This window comes from Anser brachyrhynchus, assembly GCF_964034855.1.
Source record: "Anser brachyrhynchus genome assembly, chromosome: 8".
Classification (NCBI taxonomy): Eukaryota; Metazoa; Chordata; class Aves; order Anseriformes; family Anatidae; genus Anser; species Anser brachyrhynchus.
In genome coordinates, this window is record NC_137702.1 from 1543259 (window position 1) to 1557660 (window position 14402).

General features: G+C 40.5%; 1 protein-coding gene across 11 annotated transcripts; it reads right to left on the reverse strand.

Moving 5' to 3' along the window:
* Window positions 1-101: 101 nt before the first annotated feature.
* On the reverse strand, window positions 102-14235 carry LOC308199218 (methylcrotonoyl-CoA carboxylase beta chain, mitochondrial-like). Of its 11 annotated transcripts, none has more exons than XR_013954502.1 (13): window positions 13719-14235; window positions 12890-13216; window positions 11002-11198; window positions 9726-9904; window positions 8691-8771; window positions 8072-8250; window positions 6402-6594; window positions 5306-5397; window positions 4241-4339; window positions 3346-3468; window positions 2567-2712; window positions 2010-2091; window positions 102-319 (listed from the first exon to the last, which is right to left on the reverse strand). XR_013954502.1 is itself a non-coding variant. In XM_080603063.1 (13 exons), the coding sequence occupies exons 2-13, from the start codon at window positions 13210-13212 to the stop codon at window positions 236-238; spliced, it is 1836 nt and encodes a 611-aa protein (XP_080459189.1). In that variant the 5' UTR covers window positions 13213-13216; window positions 13719-13876; the 3' UTR covers window positions 102-235. The 11 variants fall into 11 exon arrangements, 10 of the variants coding, with proteins under 10 accessions (XP_080459189.1, XP_080459198.1, XP_080459191.1 ...); XM_080603063.1 differs by having other exon boundaries at window positions 4241-4397; window positions 13719-13876; XM_080603072.1 differs by having other exon boundaries at window positions 4241-4397; window positions 11002-11049; window positions 13015-13216; window positions 13719-13759.
* Between the last annotated feature and the right edge of the window lie 167 nt (window positions 14236-14402).

Sequence of the window (14402 nt, forward strand, 5' to 3'; positions counted from 1 at the left end):
AGGCTGCAGAATCACAACTTAATCCTTCCTTTCCCAAAAATAAATTTTCAATTAATGTAGTAGCAGACTGTGGTTTAGAATACAAACTCACTGTAAAAAGATTTGAAATCCAGAATTGTTAGCAGTAGCTTAACCTTTTTATTAATGGTATCAAAGAATTAGAAAATCATTTACATTAAAGCCTTCTAATACATGGTGCTAATTTTAAAGGATGATTACTCAAAAACGGCTGCAGTTACATCCTGATGACAGGATGCTGACACGGAGGTATGACCTGGTACTTCTGCTGTTGTATAATTTGTAAGCACTGTGCAATTACCTGATTAAAAAACAACAACAACAAAAAATATATAAGCAATGAGCCCCGAAACAAGAAATTAGTTAAAATTTACAAGTTATACAGTCATTCAATAATGCATTTGTTCTTAATTTTTGCAAAACAATGAACATTTAAAATGAACAATTATTGGCTGTACACTTAGCAGAAACAGATGTCAGTGTAACATATCACTGGGGCAGGGGAAATACAAAGGAAAAAATGTCCACAGGATCCCAAAGCGTATCTATTATGTATGGAAGCCACTAAACCACTTCGCAGTCACAGTGTTAACAACAGTATTACTTCTGGAACACTGGAAAGCTACTTTGCTGTAAACACTCAACCAAAATATATTATTTGATAATCCATTTCAGTTATTACATAGCTACGCTCCTAGGATGTCCAATAACATATCAAAAATTATCAGAACATCCTGCTCTTCTGTGTCCATCTTTTTCTAAGTCATATTTCTTGGCGCCTTGTGAAAACAGTGAGTGGAAAATACAAAACTTCGGTCTTTAAAAATAACAATCTTAATGGAGAATTTTAACTATTATCATAGAATATATGTAATAGTCTTCTTTGCCAAAGCCTTTTGTCTGTCCTGCTGGAATTAGGAGTCAGGATAAGCATTTTCCTAATCTCACTGTACATATTTGACTTCTACTCAACCACCACACACTGTCTTGAAAAAGCTGATTCTTTTTTTAAAGGCATATTAAGCATGAGCACATGCTGTCAGTTCAGACAAAGACAAATTCAATCCATTAGCAAGAACTAGGATAAAGTGGCAAAAGAGTAGTGTAAAAAAAGAAGAAAAAAAAAAAAGCTAAATGTGTGAACATGAATTGTGGTATGCTGGTAAAAATTACCTGAAGAGAGTAATAATGATTCATTTCAACTGTCACATTACTTTCTTTTCACAGGTAGTTCCTAGGGAGAGGTAGTCTCTTGGCTCTACTACTAGAAAATATTTCTCAGTGCTCTCTCCTTATCAAAGTTTCCATAAACTCCACACAAAATATTTAATGTATATGTAGCACCATAAATACATACGCTATTTAGAAGTATTAACTGATGGCAAGATATATTTGTGAACTTTAAGGAGGAAAAAAACTTCAGGAGCTCAAAGAACACTTTAGGTATTGCTAATAAACAATACAAGAGAAGATTTGGGGGTTTTAGAAATAATTTAATGGAGTACATGTCTGCCGACTTACAAGAAAAAGGCAGGGAGCAGGGGTGGGCACATCCCAAATGTAAGAAGCAATTACAGCAGGAAAATCAACAAAATGAAACATCTTGGGACAAAAGAATGAAAACAATGTGAGTAGTGAAGAGCATGAAATTATGAGTCATTATGCAAGACCCAAAAAAAGGATCAGGATACTGAATCAAAAGGCAAAGTCAATTAGAGATTCAGTGAGGAAACGCTAAAGTAACCAGAATACAACCAGAATTCAACAGAAACTTTTTGTATGGACTAATGGTGTAGAGAAAAAATGAGAATTGCAAGGCTAAATACCCAGGAAAATGGAGTAAGAACAGAGACCTAATTCTGGGAATCAGCATGCTAGCTGACCTTGAGCAAATCATAGACTTACACACTCACCACAAGAGGAGATCTGAGGATAAAAACATACCATAAAGAACATACGAGGGGGAAAAAAACAAAACAAAGCCAACCTACCTTTCTAGTATTTTGAGGTAGAATTATACCATCATCCCAGAGTCTGGCAGAAGAATAAAATGCACTACTTTCTTCCTCTAGCCTGGAGAAGAGAGAGTATTAAACAAGCTTAAAAAGCACAAAAACTTAATAAAAAAATATCAGCCCAGTAAAATGAAGTCATAGGTGAAAAAGGCATATGTTTCAATTTTAAGTGAACGTGCAGTACTACTGTTAAAATCAATTAGGATCCAGCAAATACGTATCAGATGTGATCCCTCCGTATTTCAGTCATTTCACAGTTCAGACAATCCCCCGTATTTGGAAGATCACCGTTTGTTAATATACAGCACAGTATCTTGATTTAGGGTTGTGTGGTTTCAGGTTTTTTAAATCAAAAATCTGTGTTTCCTTGAGAAGTTCCTAAGAGTAGACATGGAATTACACAGAATTTTAAAATATTTTCAGTAGATTCAGGTTTGCTTCAGTCGTTTGGGATGTGTAATATGAATATAATTAGGTATTTTAACCAATTAAATCTCAGCATAACTGTGGGGTTATATTATTAACGTCCTTACCTTTGTTTCAGATGTTTTAGCTCTGATTCATCTGTACTATCACTGTCCCCAGCTTGTGGGACTGCGGTCAAATGTCTTGAATCCACAAGAGCAACTCTTGCATTAGGCCACAAGAAGAGAAAATTTGGACTGAATGATCTCCCGCACTACAAAAAAAAAACCAAACAAAACAAACAAACAAAAAAAGCCTCAGTGTAAACTCAATGAATTTTATCACAAAAAATGGCCATAGAATGCTACAACCAAGTTCAAGACAAAATGTAAGAGTTTATTTTGTAAAGCATTAATGATACAGATCCTTCCCATTACAGCTACAGCTCCTGTATCAATACAGATCCCCTGCAGTAGCAACTGCCACAGTTACCACTGCCTTTGGTAGTGGCATTTTATTATTCATCATGTTTAATTCAAAGCAAGCAAAGAGGCCTAGTACACTTACTGGCAGCGTGAGTAGCCCACACAATAACACAACTGGAAAAGACGTGGTTCTTAGTCTTTGAAAACAAATAGCATGTGCTGAACAAAAGGCAGGATTGGACCCTCTGACTGACATCTTCAGACCACGACCAGTTTTTTAGAACTTGTTCTATGTTAGCTGCAGACCAATTTTTCTGCAATCACATCTTGTGATGCATTTTTTCCTTTAAAATTAGTTAATGTAATGAGTCAAGTTAAATGTCTACAAACAGCTTTCATTGTTTTAAAAATGAAAGTGCCATGAAATCTGGGCAAAGTCTCAAGTCTATTACCAAACCCATTAACCTTTATGATACCCTCACCATAACGTAACTTTCGCTCCCGTAACAGCCACCAATTACTACGGTTATTTTGGGAACAGCAGCACAGGCAACGGCAGCCATCATGGAGGCCTGGGCTTTTAATCTGTTGGAGTGAGCCTCTGCCTGAAATGAAAATAAAGATTTTAGTTCTGCAAAGTCTTTCTTCTAGACTCCTTACACTCTCACCAAACTTACAACCTGTTTCTAAAACATATATTACTCTGCAATTCTTTATGATCATTTCTTCCAAAACAGTAGAACAGCATCAATAGGTTAAGCACCACAGACCATTATAACACTTACTTTATGATGTAAATCAGCAAAACAATTATAAACAGTGTGCAGAAAGAAACCTACGATACAGAGCAACTCTAGCTCTCCCAGGCATTAGCAAGCTTAGATACAACACAGTTATGCCAGGCTTTGTCTTAAGCGGTGGTGCCAGCTGGGAGGAACAAAGCTGCAGAAATAGTAAAACCTTTATTAGGTTCTCTCAGCAGAGACTATGAGGCTTTCCAAAGCCCAGGACAAAACATACTGTACTTTAATGCCTTCACTTTTAGAAAAGAGAAATATTTATTTTCTGTGGAGCACAGTGGTATCAGAAGAACCAGCAGGCTGTAGTTCAACGTAAAAAGCACTACAAATTCCAAGTTTTACAGCTTGCATTGCCAGCTTGACAGCACCATTTTAGATAAGTGTACATGCCTGCTTAAAATTAGAATAAAATGAGAAGATTTAAAAGCAAAGTAATTACGAAGCTTCTTGATTTAACTATCAAAAGTGGATCAAATCATAATTTTTCTACTAATTAATAGTTTTCAAAATGTAATGTTAGGCAAAACAAGAACTAGGAAATTGCTTGAATTAAGCACGTCGAACTAAAACGCCATACCTGCGAGATGCTTGTTGGCTCTGCTGCATGGGGAGCAGTGTTTTGGAAAAAGAGGATGGGAATGCTCCTGTGACTGCACAGCTGTACGAAATGGCTGCCCTTGAGAGAAGCATCATGAGTAAGCTCCCCATTGTTAGCCACCACTCCCACCAAGTGCCTACAAAACAGACACAGGAACATTTTCCCCAGAAGTTATGAAAAGACAGGACATAACGTTCAGAAGGGTGGAAACATAAATGGGTGGAAATACACACATAGATGTGCCCTTTTACAGAAATCTAGGCTATAAAGGATGCAATTACGCGTATCACTTCACTCAAGGAACCTGCTATACGTAACAAACAAGAAGTCTTAGAGCAGTCCCTATACATAAAGCGTTGAAGTATTAACACGGAAAGCACTCAGGAGGCAGGTAAGGTTACAGATGGCCTGCTACAGTTCACAGTGCCAGACAAGGTGCCAGAACTCTGGATGCTCTCCACTTCCCGTAACATACAATGCAACAGTCATGCTGAGAAGTTTATACTTTCAACCAGAGAGTCTCTACAATATTTTTTACTTCTTTTTATTTTTAATTAAAAATTTGTCTGGAATGTCGTGTGCTTACGAATGCGTTAGTAATGGTCTGCGCTAGTTAATGGTCTGAACTACGCATGGTTTTATCGTATGGCTATTATTCCATCTCCATCGTGTGGGAGACGGGATAACTTTTGACTCAGTTTGGGAAGGAACACTCCAAGATGTTGTTTTTTATTTCTTAAAGAATCTGCTGAGACTTCAAAGTCCCAGCTGTTTATTTAGTGACTTGAGTGACCAAACAAATCATTTCAAAGTCATGAAAACCATTCAATTGTAATCACTGTGCTGCTATCAGCCTGAAACGCAATGAATACAGAACTCAGAGATTAAAGATCAGGCTTTCTAGAAGTAGTTTATCACCAGTTCTTGACTGGTTCAGAATTCCACAAATACTGTTACTAGAATACTGTAAAACCTGATAACGGTACAAAAGCTATTTAGACAAATATGTCCATGCATATTGATAGTGAAATCTTATAGCCCTACCCTTCCACGTGGCCAAATCCTGTCACTAATGTTGTTCCATAGTCAGCCTTGAATTCCTGGAATCTGCTTCCATCCAGCAGACGGCTCAGAATCTGCAAAGAAACATACAATTTTTCCTACAGAAATCTGAGGGAAAAAAGGATAGTTCTGCTAAAAGATGTGCTCTGTTCCAATAGTAGGGAGACCTGTATTATGCAGGAAGTCAAAGTAAATGATCACAGTGGTCCTTTTATGTCTTACACTTCGCTAAATACTCAATATGCACAAAACATAAAAATTGTGTTTGATTACCAACCATATATTTTGAGCCAAGTTCAACTCCAAGATTATTTGAAAGTTACAGAGCACAGTTGTTCATATGCATAAAAACCTTCTAAAAAATAACATGTGCAGTTATAGTTTATGTGCCTAAAAATACTCAGCAGCATATTGCTCACACTTTTTTTAAACACAGTTTTAAGAGCTGCCTTTCCAAGCTACACTCTTACTACAGTCAATCCCCTTAACTCCAGGAATTTACCACTGGCGAAGATACTGGATTCACATCCTTAGAGAGAGCAAACCTCTCCAAAAACTACACGATAAAAATAGTGCCATGCAACTCCACATGCTTCTGCAGAGATGTCTGTCTCAGCCTCAAACAAATTCAGTTTGACCTTCGTTGTTTTTTCAGTCTACATTTGCATTAGGCAGTCAAGTTACAACATAAAGCCTTGACCCCTTAAAAAAACAAAGGAGACAGGAAGAAGCCCGTTTCTAAAGGGATGCATGTTCTAAAAGCAGCCAACACAGTACAAGACACCCTGATGTAAAAGCATCTCAAACAGTGCATGGAAACAGATGGGGATCAGCTGGCATAATCTGTAATTATCTTATCTCTAGCAGGTTTTCGGTTTAAATATTTTCAACAGCCCTGCAGACTTGTTGCCGTTCTGCTTTGCTGCGGCTAAAGACTGCTTGGCAATGATTAGGCAATCATATGAAAATTTTCAGGTACTTCACTTCTCCAGGAGAGAATAGCCTGTTGCCTGTCAACCTGGAGATACTAGACAAAGCAGACCAAAAGGATGAAAGGATATAGTACCTGCCACCTTACCAATTTCACAGGAAGAGTACACCTATAATCCCGCGGTGCCAGCCCCAAGAGCTCGTCAGAGCTATACAGAGGACCGTCGTGTTCTGTGACCTCGTCTGGCAGAGGCTCGTAATTCAGCGTTGAGATAACATTTCGAACACACTCATAGGCTTCCTTTTCTGAAGATGCAAAATGGTCACTGCAGCCACTGACTCTAAGAGAGAGAACAACATTACATAGTATTGAATTAATGAAATCTGAATTCTGACAGGACCCAAACCGAAGGAAATACCTACACCTGTACTATGAATCTCTAAACTCCCTGAAAACATTGTGCAGTTTTATTCCTGTACGAATGAGCTCAAACCAGTACATCAGTGGAATTTCTGTGCAATCCAAAGTAAAACCAAATTCACAGTATAGAGAAGTCCTTCCTCATGACTTTTGTCTCTACCTATATGAAAGGAAGGCCTCTACTTTCACGATGATGTTGTTGGAAACAATAAAGGTAAAACAAACTTTAAAAACTACATCACAATAGCAGCACTCCAGCTTGGATATAAACACAGTAACTTAATATACAAAACACAGCTGACTGTCACACTAGTATTTGCTTTTGTGAGAAAGGTATGGAATTTGTTTCTGCATACAAAGTATTGAATGCCAGAAACAAATAAGCAAATCCACCCTTGTCCCCTGTGTAGAAGGGAGTAACTATTTTGACAACTACAGAAATTTCTGACATAGAAAAATAACATTAAAGAAACAGTTACATAGCTACTACTGTCAGGTTTATTTCCTGCTTGCTCATCTCCTACTACGAAGCCCTCATCACCAGCAGAGGCAGACAGGCTTTCTTTTTTCTTCTTTGCTTCAGATACTTTTACAAGCTTCCAGATTCTTCTCTGCAGTGAGTTGCTCTAGTGTCTTCAGAAGCAGACAAATGCAAAGAAGTTATGCCACCTCTCCATGCGTTAGTTTAGGGCAGAAAAAAAAAAATAGAATTTCTTATGCAGTTTCCCATCACCACAGTATCTGAACACTCTTTTTTTTTTTAACATATGTAGCCTGACAATGTTTCCATTAGGAAAAGAAGTGCTATCATCCCTCTTATATAGCCAGTCCCTCTGAGGCACAGAGGAACTAAATTGCCTGAAGTTCAGAAAGCATGTGAGAGAACGGGGAGCCAAATCCAGGTTTGTCTAGCTCATGCTTAACCCCATAACATCCCTTTAGTTTTCTTCCATTTGATCGACCTAACAAAAAATGGTAACTGAGAAGGAAAGCAAACAGTGCAGTAACAGATCCCACTTTTGGCCCTGATCCTGACCTCTGTACTTAGGTGAGGTTTCTATCAGAGTCAAATACATTAACAGCCAAGAGCTGGAAGTGGAAAGTTCCTGTCTACAGTATTAAAGCTAAATTACTATGTTGTGTTACCTTCTTCATTTGAAAGAGTTGTATCTAGCCCCACGATATTCCCACATATACAACAGAATATCAACAACTTCTGTAATAATTCGTGTATCATTTCTACCATTTTCCACTGCATGTTTTCCCATCCTTGAGGACCATAGTATATCCAATCACTGGAAACATCAAAAACAGTCACATTAACTTATAACAGAATGATACGTTCTTTAAAGCTAAGTGTGCTGAGCTCTCTACAACTTGAGAATTATTTCACATACTTAGAGTGAAGTTTCGCTCCTCCTAGGTCCTCAGGAGAGACATATTCTCCAGTAGCAGCTTTTACCAGGGGTGGGCCAGCGAGGAACAGAGTGCCGATTTTATCTATAATCACAGCTTCTTCGGCCATGGTTGGAACGTAGGCACCTCCAGCTACGCAGGAGCCACACACTACTGCCACCTGAAGGACACAAACAAAAAAAAACCACTGTGTTGCAGTGGGAAGAATGGAACAGCAAGGACATTACCTTTATTTCAGAAATGTTTGAGAGACTAAATTGCAGCCTGGAGAACCACCAAGTAAAGACACAAATACCAGCATGAACAATGTTGCTCTTCTTGACATCACAGAGCTCAATGTTTACCCTGAAACCACCCAATGTTTTGATGCTTTCCATCCAGATCAGTCAGTAAGCACCTGGATGATCCTTAAGGTAGAAGTATTCTTGTCTGTGAGATACCACTCGCATCTCCCCACCCCACAAACAGAAAAGGTCAGCTGTCAGAAATTTCTTGCATGTTTGACAGCTGCTCCTAGAAACTCTATTAAGATAAAACTTTTTTTTTTTCAGAACTCTATTTATCACACGTATTACACTTGTATTCAAAACGACGCTGTACCTGAGGGATTTTCATAGCAGACATTATTGCTTCGTTGTAGAAAACTCTGCCACCGTGTGACCTGTCAGGAAACAGCTCCGACTGCCAGGAGAAAACAAAGTGAGTTTCAGTATTAACTGTAAAAGCCAGCACTTCCTCTTTACTTCTTTCATTCACAAAAGCATTGTAACTGATTCTGAGGTCATCACTAACAAGCATTCCAGAAACTTTTACATGCAGCATTCTCCGCTGTATTTGTTACCCTTACACATTGTACAATTCCCCAAAAGCACCCATGGCCATCAATGTTTCAAAAGCAGAGAAAGTCTTCTGATGTTTTGTGAAAACCATTTGTTCTAGACAGGCTTAAACTGTAAACGTGGGGAAGTGGAAGCTCGTGTTCGTACTTTATCTGTGAAACGACTTCAGGACAGTTTCCCTTTTTACTCTAGTTTTCGGGTCAGCTCTTGAATTTGTATAAAACCTTTTACTACGCGTTTGGTTCCAGTCTGAAGAGGGAATAACTCTAGTCTCTGTGATAATGTCACCGCTGAGCACTGGAAAGTAACCTGCACAAGTTTTTCCACTACAGCAAAAATTTTAAAAACTACATTTTTAAAGGCCATGGAGGTTTGTGCATTACTGTAAGAGACTTCATAACAAAATACGGAGTCATTTTAAAGGTTCTGAAATTGAAAATGGAAACTTCAAACAATGTTCTAATTTATTAAGCACACCAATGTGTTTCAGCACATTGATGAGTATCCATGATACCTGCTTGGTCAGCACTTTCTTCCCAACACTGATATTCAAGCTTTTAAACTTTGATCAGATGCTAGATGCAAGATTAGTCAAAGTCATCACTACTGTTACGTATCTTCAAATCATGTTCTGGACTCAGATTTGCAGGCAAAACTCAATTTAAGTATACCTTATATTGAATGAAAATCAGGCAGCCAAGAAAACAAAACATAAATCTGAGATTTATTTCTAGAAAATGAGTATGACTAAAACAAGCAGTAGGTATTTTCCTCTATGAACTGGTTCTGGTGTTACCTGAAGTGGTAGGAACGCTCCCCCGCTGTCAACAAGGTACACAGACAGCAGCCTGTTCTGCATGGCTATTTCCTGAGCTCTTAGCTGTTTCTTCACCCCAATTGGATATATGGTTCCTCCCTTTACAGTTGCATCATTTGCCGTGAAGACGCACCAAACCCCACAGATTTTTCCAATTCCTACAAGTGATACCACAGATGTTTATCAGGACTCTCTAAGATATCAGATATGAAACAAGGAGGCCAAATTTTAGCTAGGATGTCATTTTGGTGATATCAATAAGCTGCAAATTAAATGGCAAATACTACATAGGGAAGAAATCTATAGCTCTTCTCTGGAATAAGAAAATGAAAGCTAACGACACACACACACACAAAAAAAATCTAGATGACAGAAGGCAGAACTTGAAATACAACTTATTCCTGGTATCACTATAAGAGAAAAAATACATAGTTTGACTTCCAGCTCTTGGACTGAGCTAACAGGGAAGGCAATTAAAAATTGGCTACATAAAACTGAAAAATGTAAGTCTGTGACTGAAGAAAAGACAGGATTTCACAATCCATTCCTCTAGTTGTTTTTTAAACTGGAACTGCTTTTTGGAGTGCAATGAATTGTTCATAATTTGAAAAGCATTACAAAATAAATGTCTTAGTGCCTGTGTCACACACTGACTTGGTCCCCTTTCGTTCAACAGGCATCAGCTTATTTGACACATCATTCTAAATTTTTGAGAGAAAAATCAGTAACTGGTATGTAGAATAAATTACTAAATCTAGAAGAAATTAAAACATTTTTTTCTTTAAAGGTTTCCTCCAGATTTCCCAGTGAAGAACAATGGAAAATAATACATCAGTGGCTGAACTCTTCCGTGTTGGGAAGAGTCCAAGCTCTTCCATGTTATATTCCATAAACCTGACTACACGTATCCTTCTTCCTCTCCCAGTAAGAACCAACACCGTAACTTCGGAGAGGAAGGCTAGATGCTATAGGAAGGTGTGCAGCACACGCAGACCACAACCAACATACACTACCTACAACCACATACTCATCAGTGCACCCAGACAGCACCTCTCAAATTATGTTAAGGATCACATTGGCCCCAAACCCTTCTTCCTTCCAGGCTGCATCTCCAGCGTGGGCTGCTTCAGACAATACCCTCAGCCCATATGCATCTTTAGATCTAACTTGAATCATATTTAAAGATACAAACAATTAAGCAAACGAACTTCGTGAATTTTCCATAACATCTAACATGAAACTTTCCAGCAATTACCAGTAAGGCATCCAGCAGCAGGAACATCACCATAAGGCATATTGAGGCCTGCGAGAGGAGACAGTTCGAGAAAAGACTCATCATCAAGAAGCAACTTCAGGCGTTCACGAACAAACAGCTTCTTGTTTCTCTGAGTATGACGCAAGATGGCATTCTCTCCCCCTCCTTTACTGACCAACTCTAGCAATTCTGAGTATCTGATTTAGAAAAGAAAGTTTCAATTAATGAAAGCCACCTTAATTTACAAGTTGATCTTTCATAGATTTAGCACAGGTCTTAAATGCATTGCACGGCTTTCATACCAATGACACGAGAACAACATTAATTCACATTTTTGGATTACTGTTTGTGAAAGGAACCTGTTAATGACAGTTAAGGACTGCCTAACAGAGCACACAATTCAAAGGCATAAGTTTTCTTCCAAAGTGTAACAAAAAGCAGAGATACGCCATTTTAGTTTCATTATTCAGAAGTCACATTTCCAAGCCCAACAAAGACACCCCAAGAAGAGTCAAACAATATAATATAAATTAATTATATTAGAATTATACAGAAATAACACACATACAGAAATAATATAATTCTATCTGTAGCTTTTTGATCATAGTTAGGAGACATTATTAAGTCCTGTCCCTCCCAGGTGTTGCCTTCATGCATCCAACGCAGCATCTCACAATATATGACCCTACTTAATGACCGTCAGCAACCCCAGGAATGCAGTACTGAGAAGGGGCTGATCATCAGCTACCGGAGCAGACTTTGAGAGATACTGCTCTACCACAACTTTAGCCTATAAACTTGCAAATGTTAATAAGGCTATCATAATTTGCTAGTCCCAATTCAGCACGGACAGTTATTTCCAGGTTCCAACTACTCTAGGGAAGAACCCACTCAATGGTTTCCTCCTCTGCTCCCCCTCAACATGTTATGAAAGCTTTTTTGACAGGCCTTACGTATACTCAACAGCATGGAAGATGAACTTTAACAGAGTGAATACTACAGTGTCACTACAATCATCAAAAAGAGAAATTGATTACCATTTGCTATTATCAGGGCAGCATAAAATACAGATAATGAACTGAGCAAAACTGGAAACAAATGTGGTACCTTATATAACTTTAGTCTTAAACAACAAGGCTGTACATTTATTTTAAGTCAAATATTTTTCACCAGGATGCATCATCTTTAAATAAAAATACCATCTGATGTAACTATTTACAAACCACTCTGTGCGTGACTCCATTACTTTATTATGGCTTCCTGCAGACTGTGGAGGTTGAAAAACCTCAGGAGAAAAAAGCTAAGGATTTTAATAGTGTTGTGAATGCCACCACAGGAGGGCACAGTGTGTTTTCCATAGCTGTGCTTCCAGCTCCTGTATCATTCCTCTGAACAAAGGCCTTTGAATTTTTGCCATCTGATCCTTAAGGCCAAATGCATAAAGCACATTTTCCCGTTTTATCAGTGAACCATGATTAATTTCAGTAACTGTCACCCCCTCTTTCAGGAGCAATCTTTAAAGCGCACGGGTCACCATTTATCTCTTTACATTCAAAATCAAACCTGAATATATTTTACGAAGGCCTAAAAATAATTCTTGGCAATAGGTGCAGAACAATGTCACACGACAGTATTTTAAATACAGTCTGCACCTAGGTTCATGCATCTCAGTCAACAGAAACTGACTAGGAAACAGCAAGGAAACTAACTAAAGCTTCAAAGTGGTCAGAAAAAATTACTAACAGCCTTTTTTTTTTTTTCTTTTTATCTCTGGAGTTTTTATTTAGCAATCTTCCTGGGTTAAAAGTTGCTAAAAGCATCTGTAAGTAATGCTCACATCATCTCACACGTACCGACACTTGAAAGCATCACAAAAAACAGTCATTACCTTTTAACAACAGCCTCACTGTTCCTTAAATTTTCTTCAAACACATGTCGATATAAGGACAGGACGCGTCCATCTAAAACAGGGTAAGTTTTTGCACACCGTCTATATTTTGCTTTGCTACTTACTAAACGACTGGGAAGCATGCTGCATGTCCTTTTCTGCCCTTCGTTTTGTAGTGTCTGTGTTGATTGTTTACTGTTACTGAAGAAGCCCTTACACTTTCCTTTGAACACATGGTTTAAAGTCAGCAATCTGGGAAGCAGCAATGGTGCGGAGTTAGGGGAGAGTTTGCAAATGGAGCAGAAAGTGATATTGTTCCACATGGCCCTAGGAATTAAAGAGAGAAGAAACAGCATTTACAAATTAAAATTCAGGCTCCCCAGGCTGGAAAAGGCACCGATTAATACGCAGAAATTAGCGAGGTGGCAGTTTTTACAGGAGGGAGACCGCGAATGTCTGAGTTTCCACTTTTAACAGCTTGCGTAGCGCCGTTACAGCGGCGGAGGCCACGAGGTTCGCTCCCGAATCCTGCGTTACCGCTGCTAACGAGCAAACGGGAGCTGCAAGCACGACCTTCGTGCTCCGGGACACCCTGCCCGCAGCCCGGCCGGGGCTGCCCTCGGCTCCCTCAGCGGCCTCGCTCGGCCCGGGGCAGCCGCGGGGCCTGCGCGGAGGCCGGGCGGGACGAGCCGCGGGGCCCCGCTCCGCCTGCCCGGCGAGGCGGCTGGGCTCGGCTCGGCTCGGCTCGTCCCACCGCCTCCTCCTCCTCCTCTCCTCCCTTCTCCTTCCCCGCACCCGCTGCGGCCTCCCCCCCTCCTCCGACCCTTACGCGGGCAGCCGCCGCCGCGCCGTCCGCTCCGGGCCCGCCCCGGGGGCGGCTCCGCCACCGGCACGGCCCCGGCCTCGGTCCCGGCCCCGGCCCCGGCCCTCCTGCCTCCCTGCTGGCCCCGGCCGTCCCTTGCCCCGGCCCCGGCCCTCCTGCCTCCCTGCTTGCCCCGGGCGGCCCCGGCCCCGGCCCAGCCCTGCCTCCCCGCCGCCCCCGGAGGCCTCGGCGCGGCCCCACGCTGTCCTTGAGGAGCGCCCGGGCGAAACGGGGCTAAAACGTTGGTGGTGGACGGCATCTTGGAGTGCCGGTGCCGCAAAAGTAACGGGAACGGCAAAGGAATTGCTAGTGTCGGCCATAAGCACGAGCATACACCCAGCGCGTGCGTTTGATTTGTAAACTACACGGGGTTTACGGAGTGTTGCCCTACGGTGGCCTCAGAAATAACACGCTGGGGCCTCGCTCTCCATCAAATACAGAATGGTAAAGGAAGGATGGCCGCAAAGTGCCTGGTCTTCCACGTCCCCCCTTCATGCAGCGCGTTACGTGGAACCACAGAATCACCGAATCATCTAGGTTGGAAGAGACCTCCAAGACCATCTAGTCCCACCTCTGACCTACCACCACCAAGTCCTCCACTAAGCCATAAAAGGCTGCAGATCGCTGGAAATTCACAGACTTTGTAGTGAC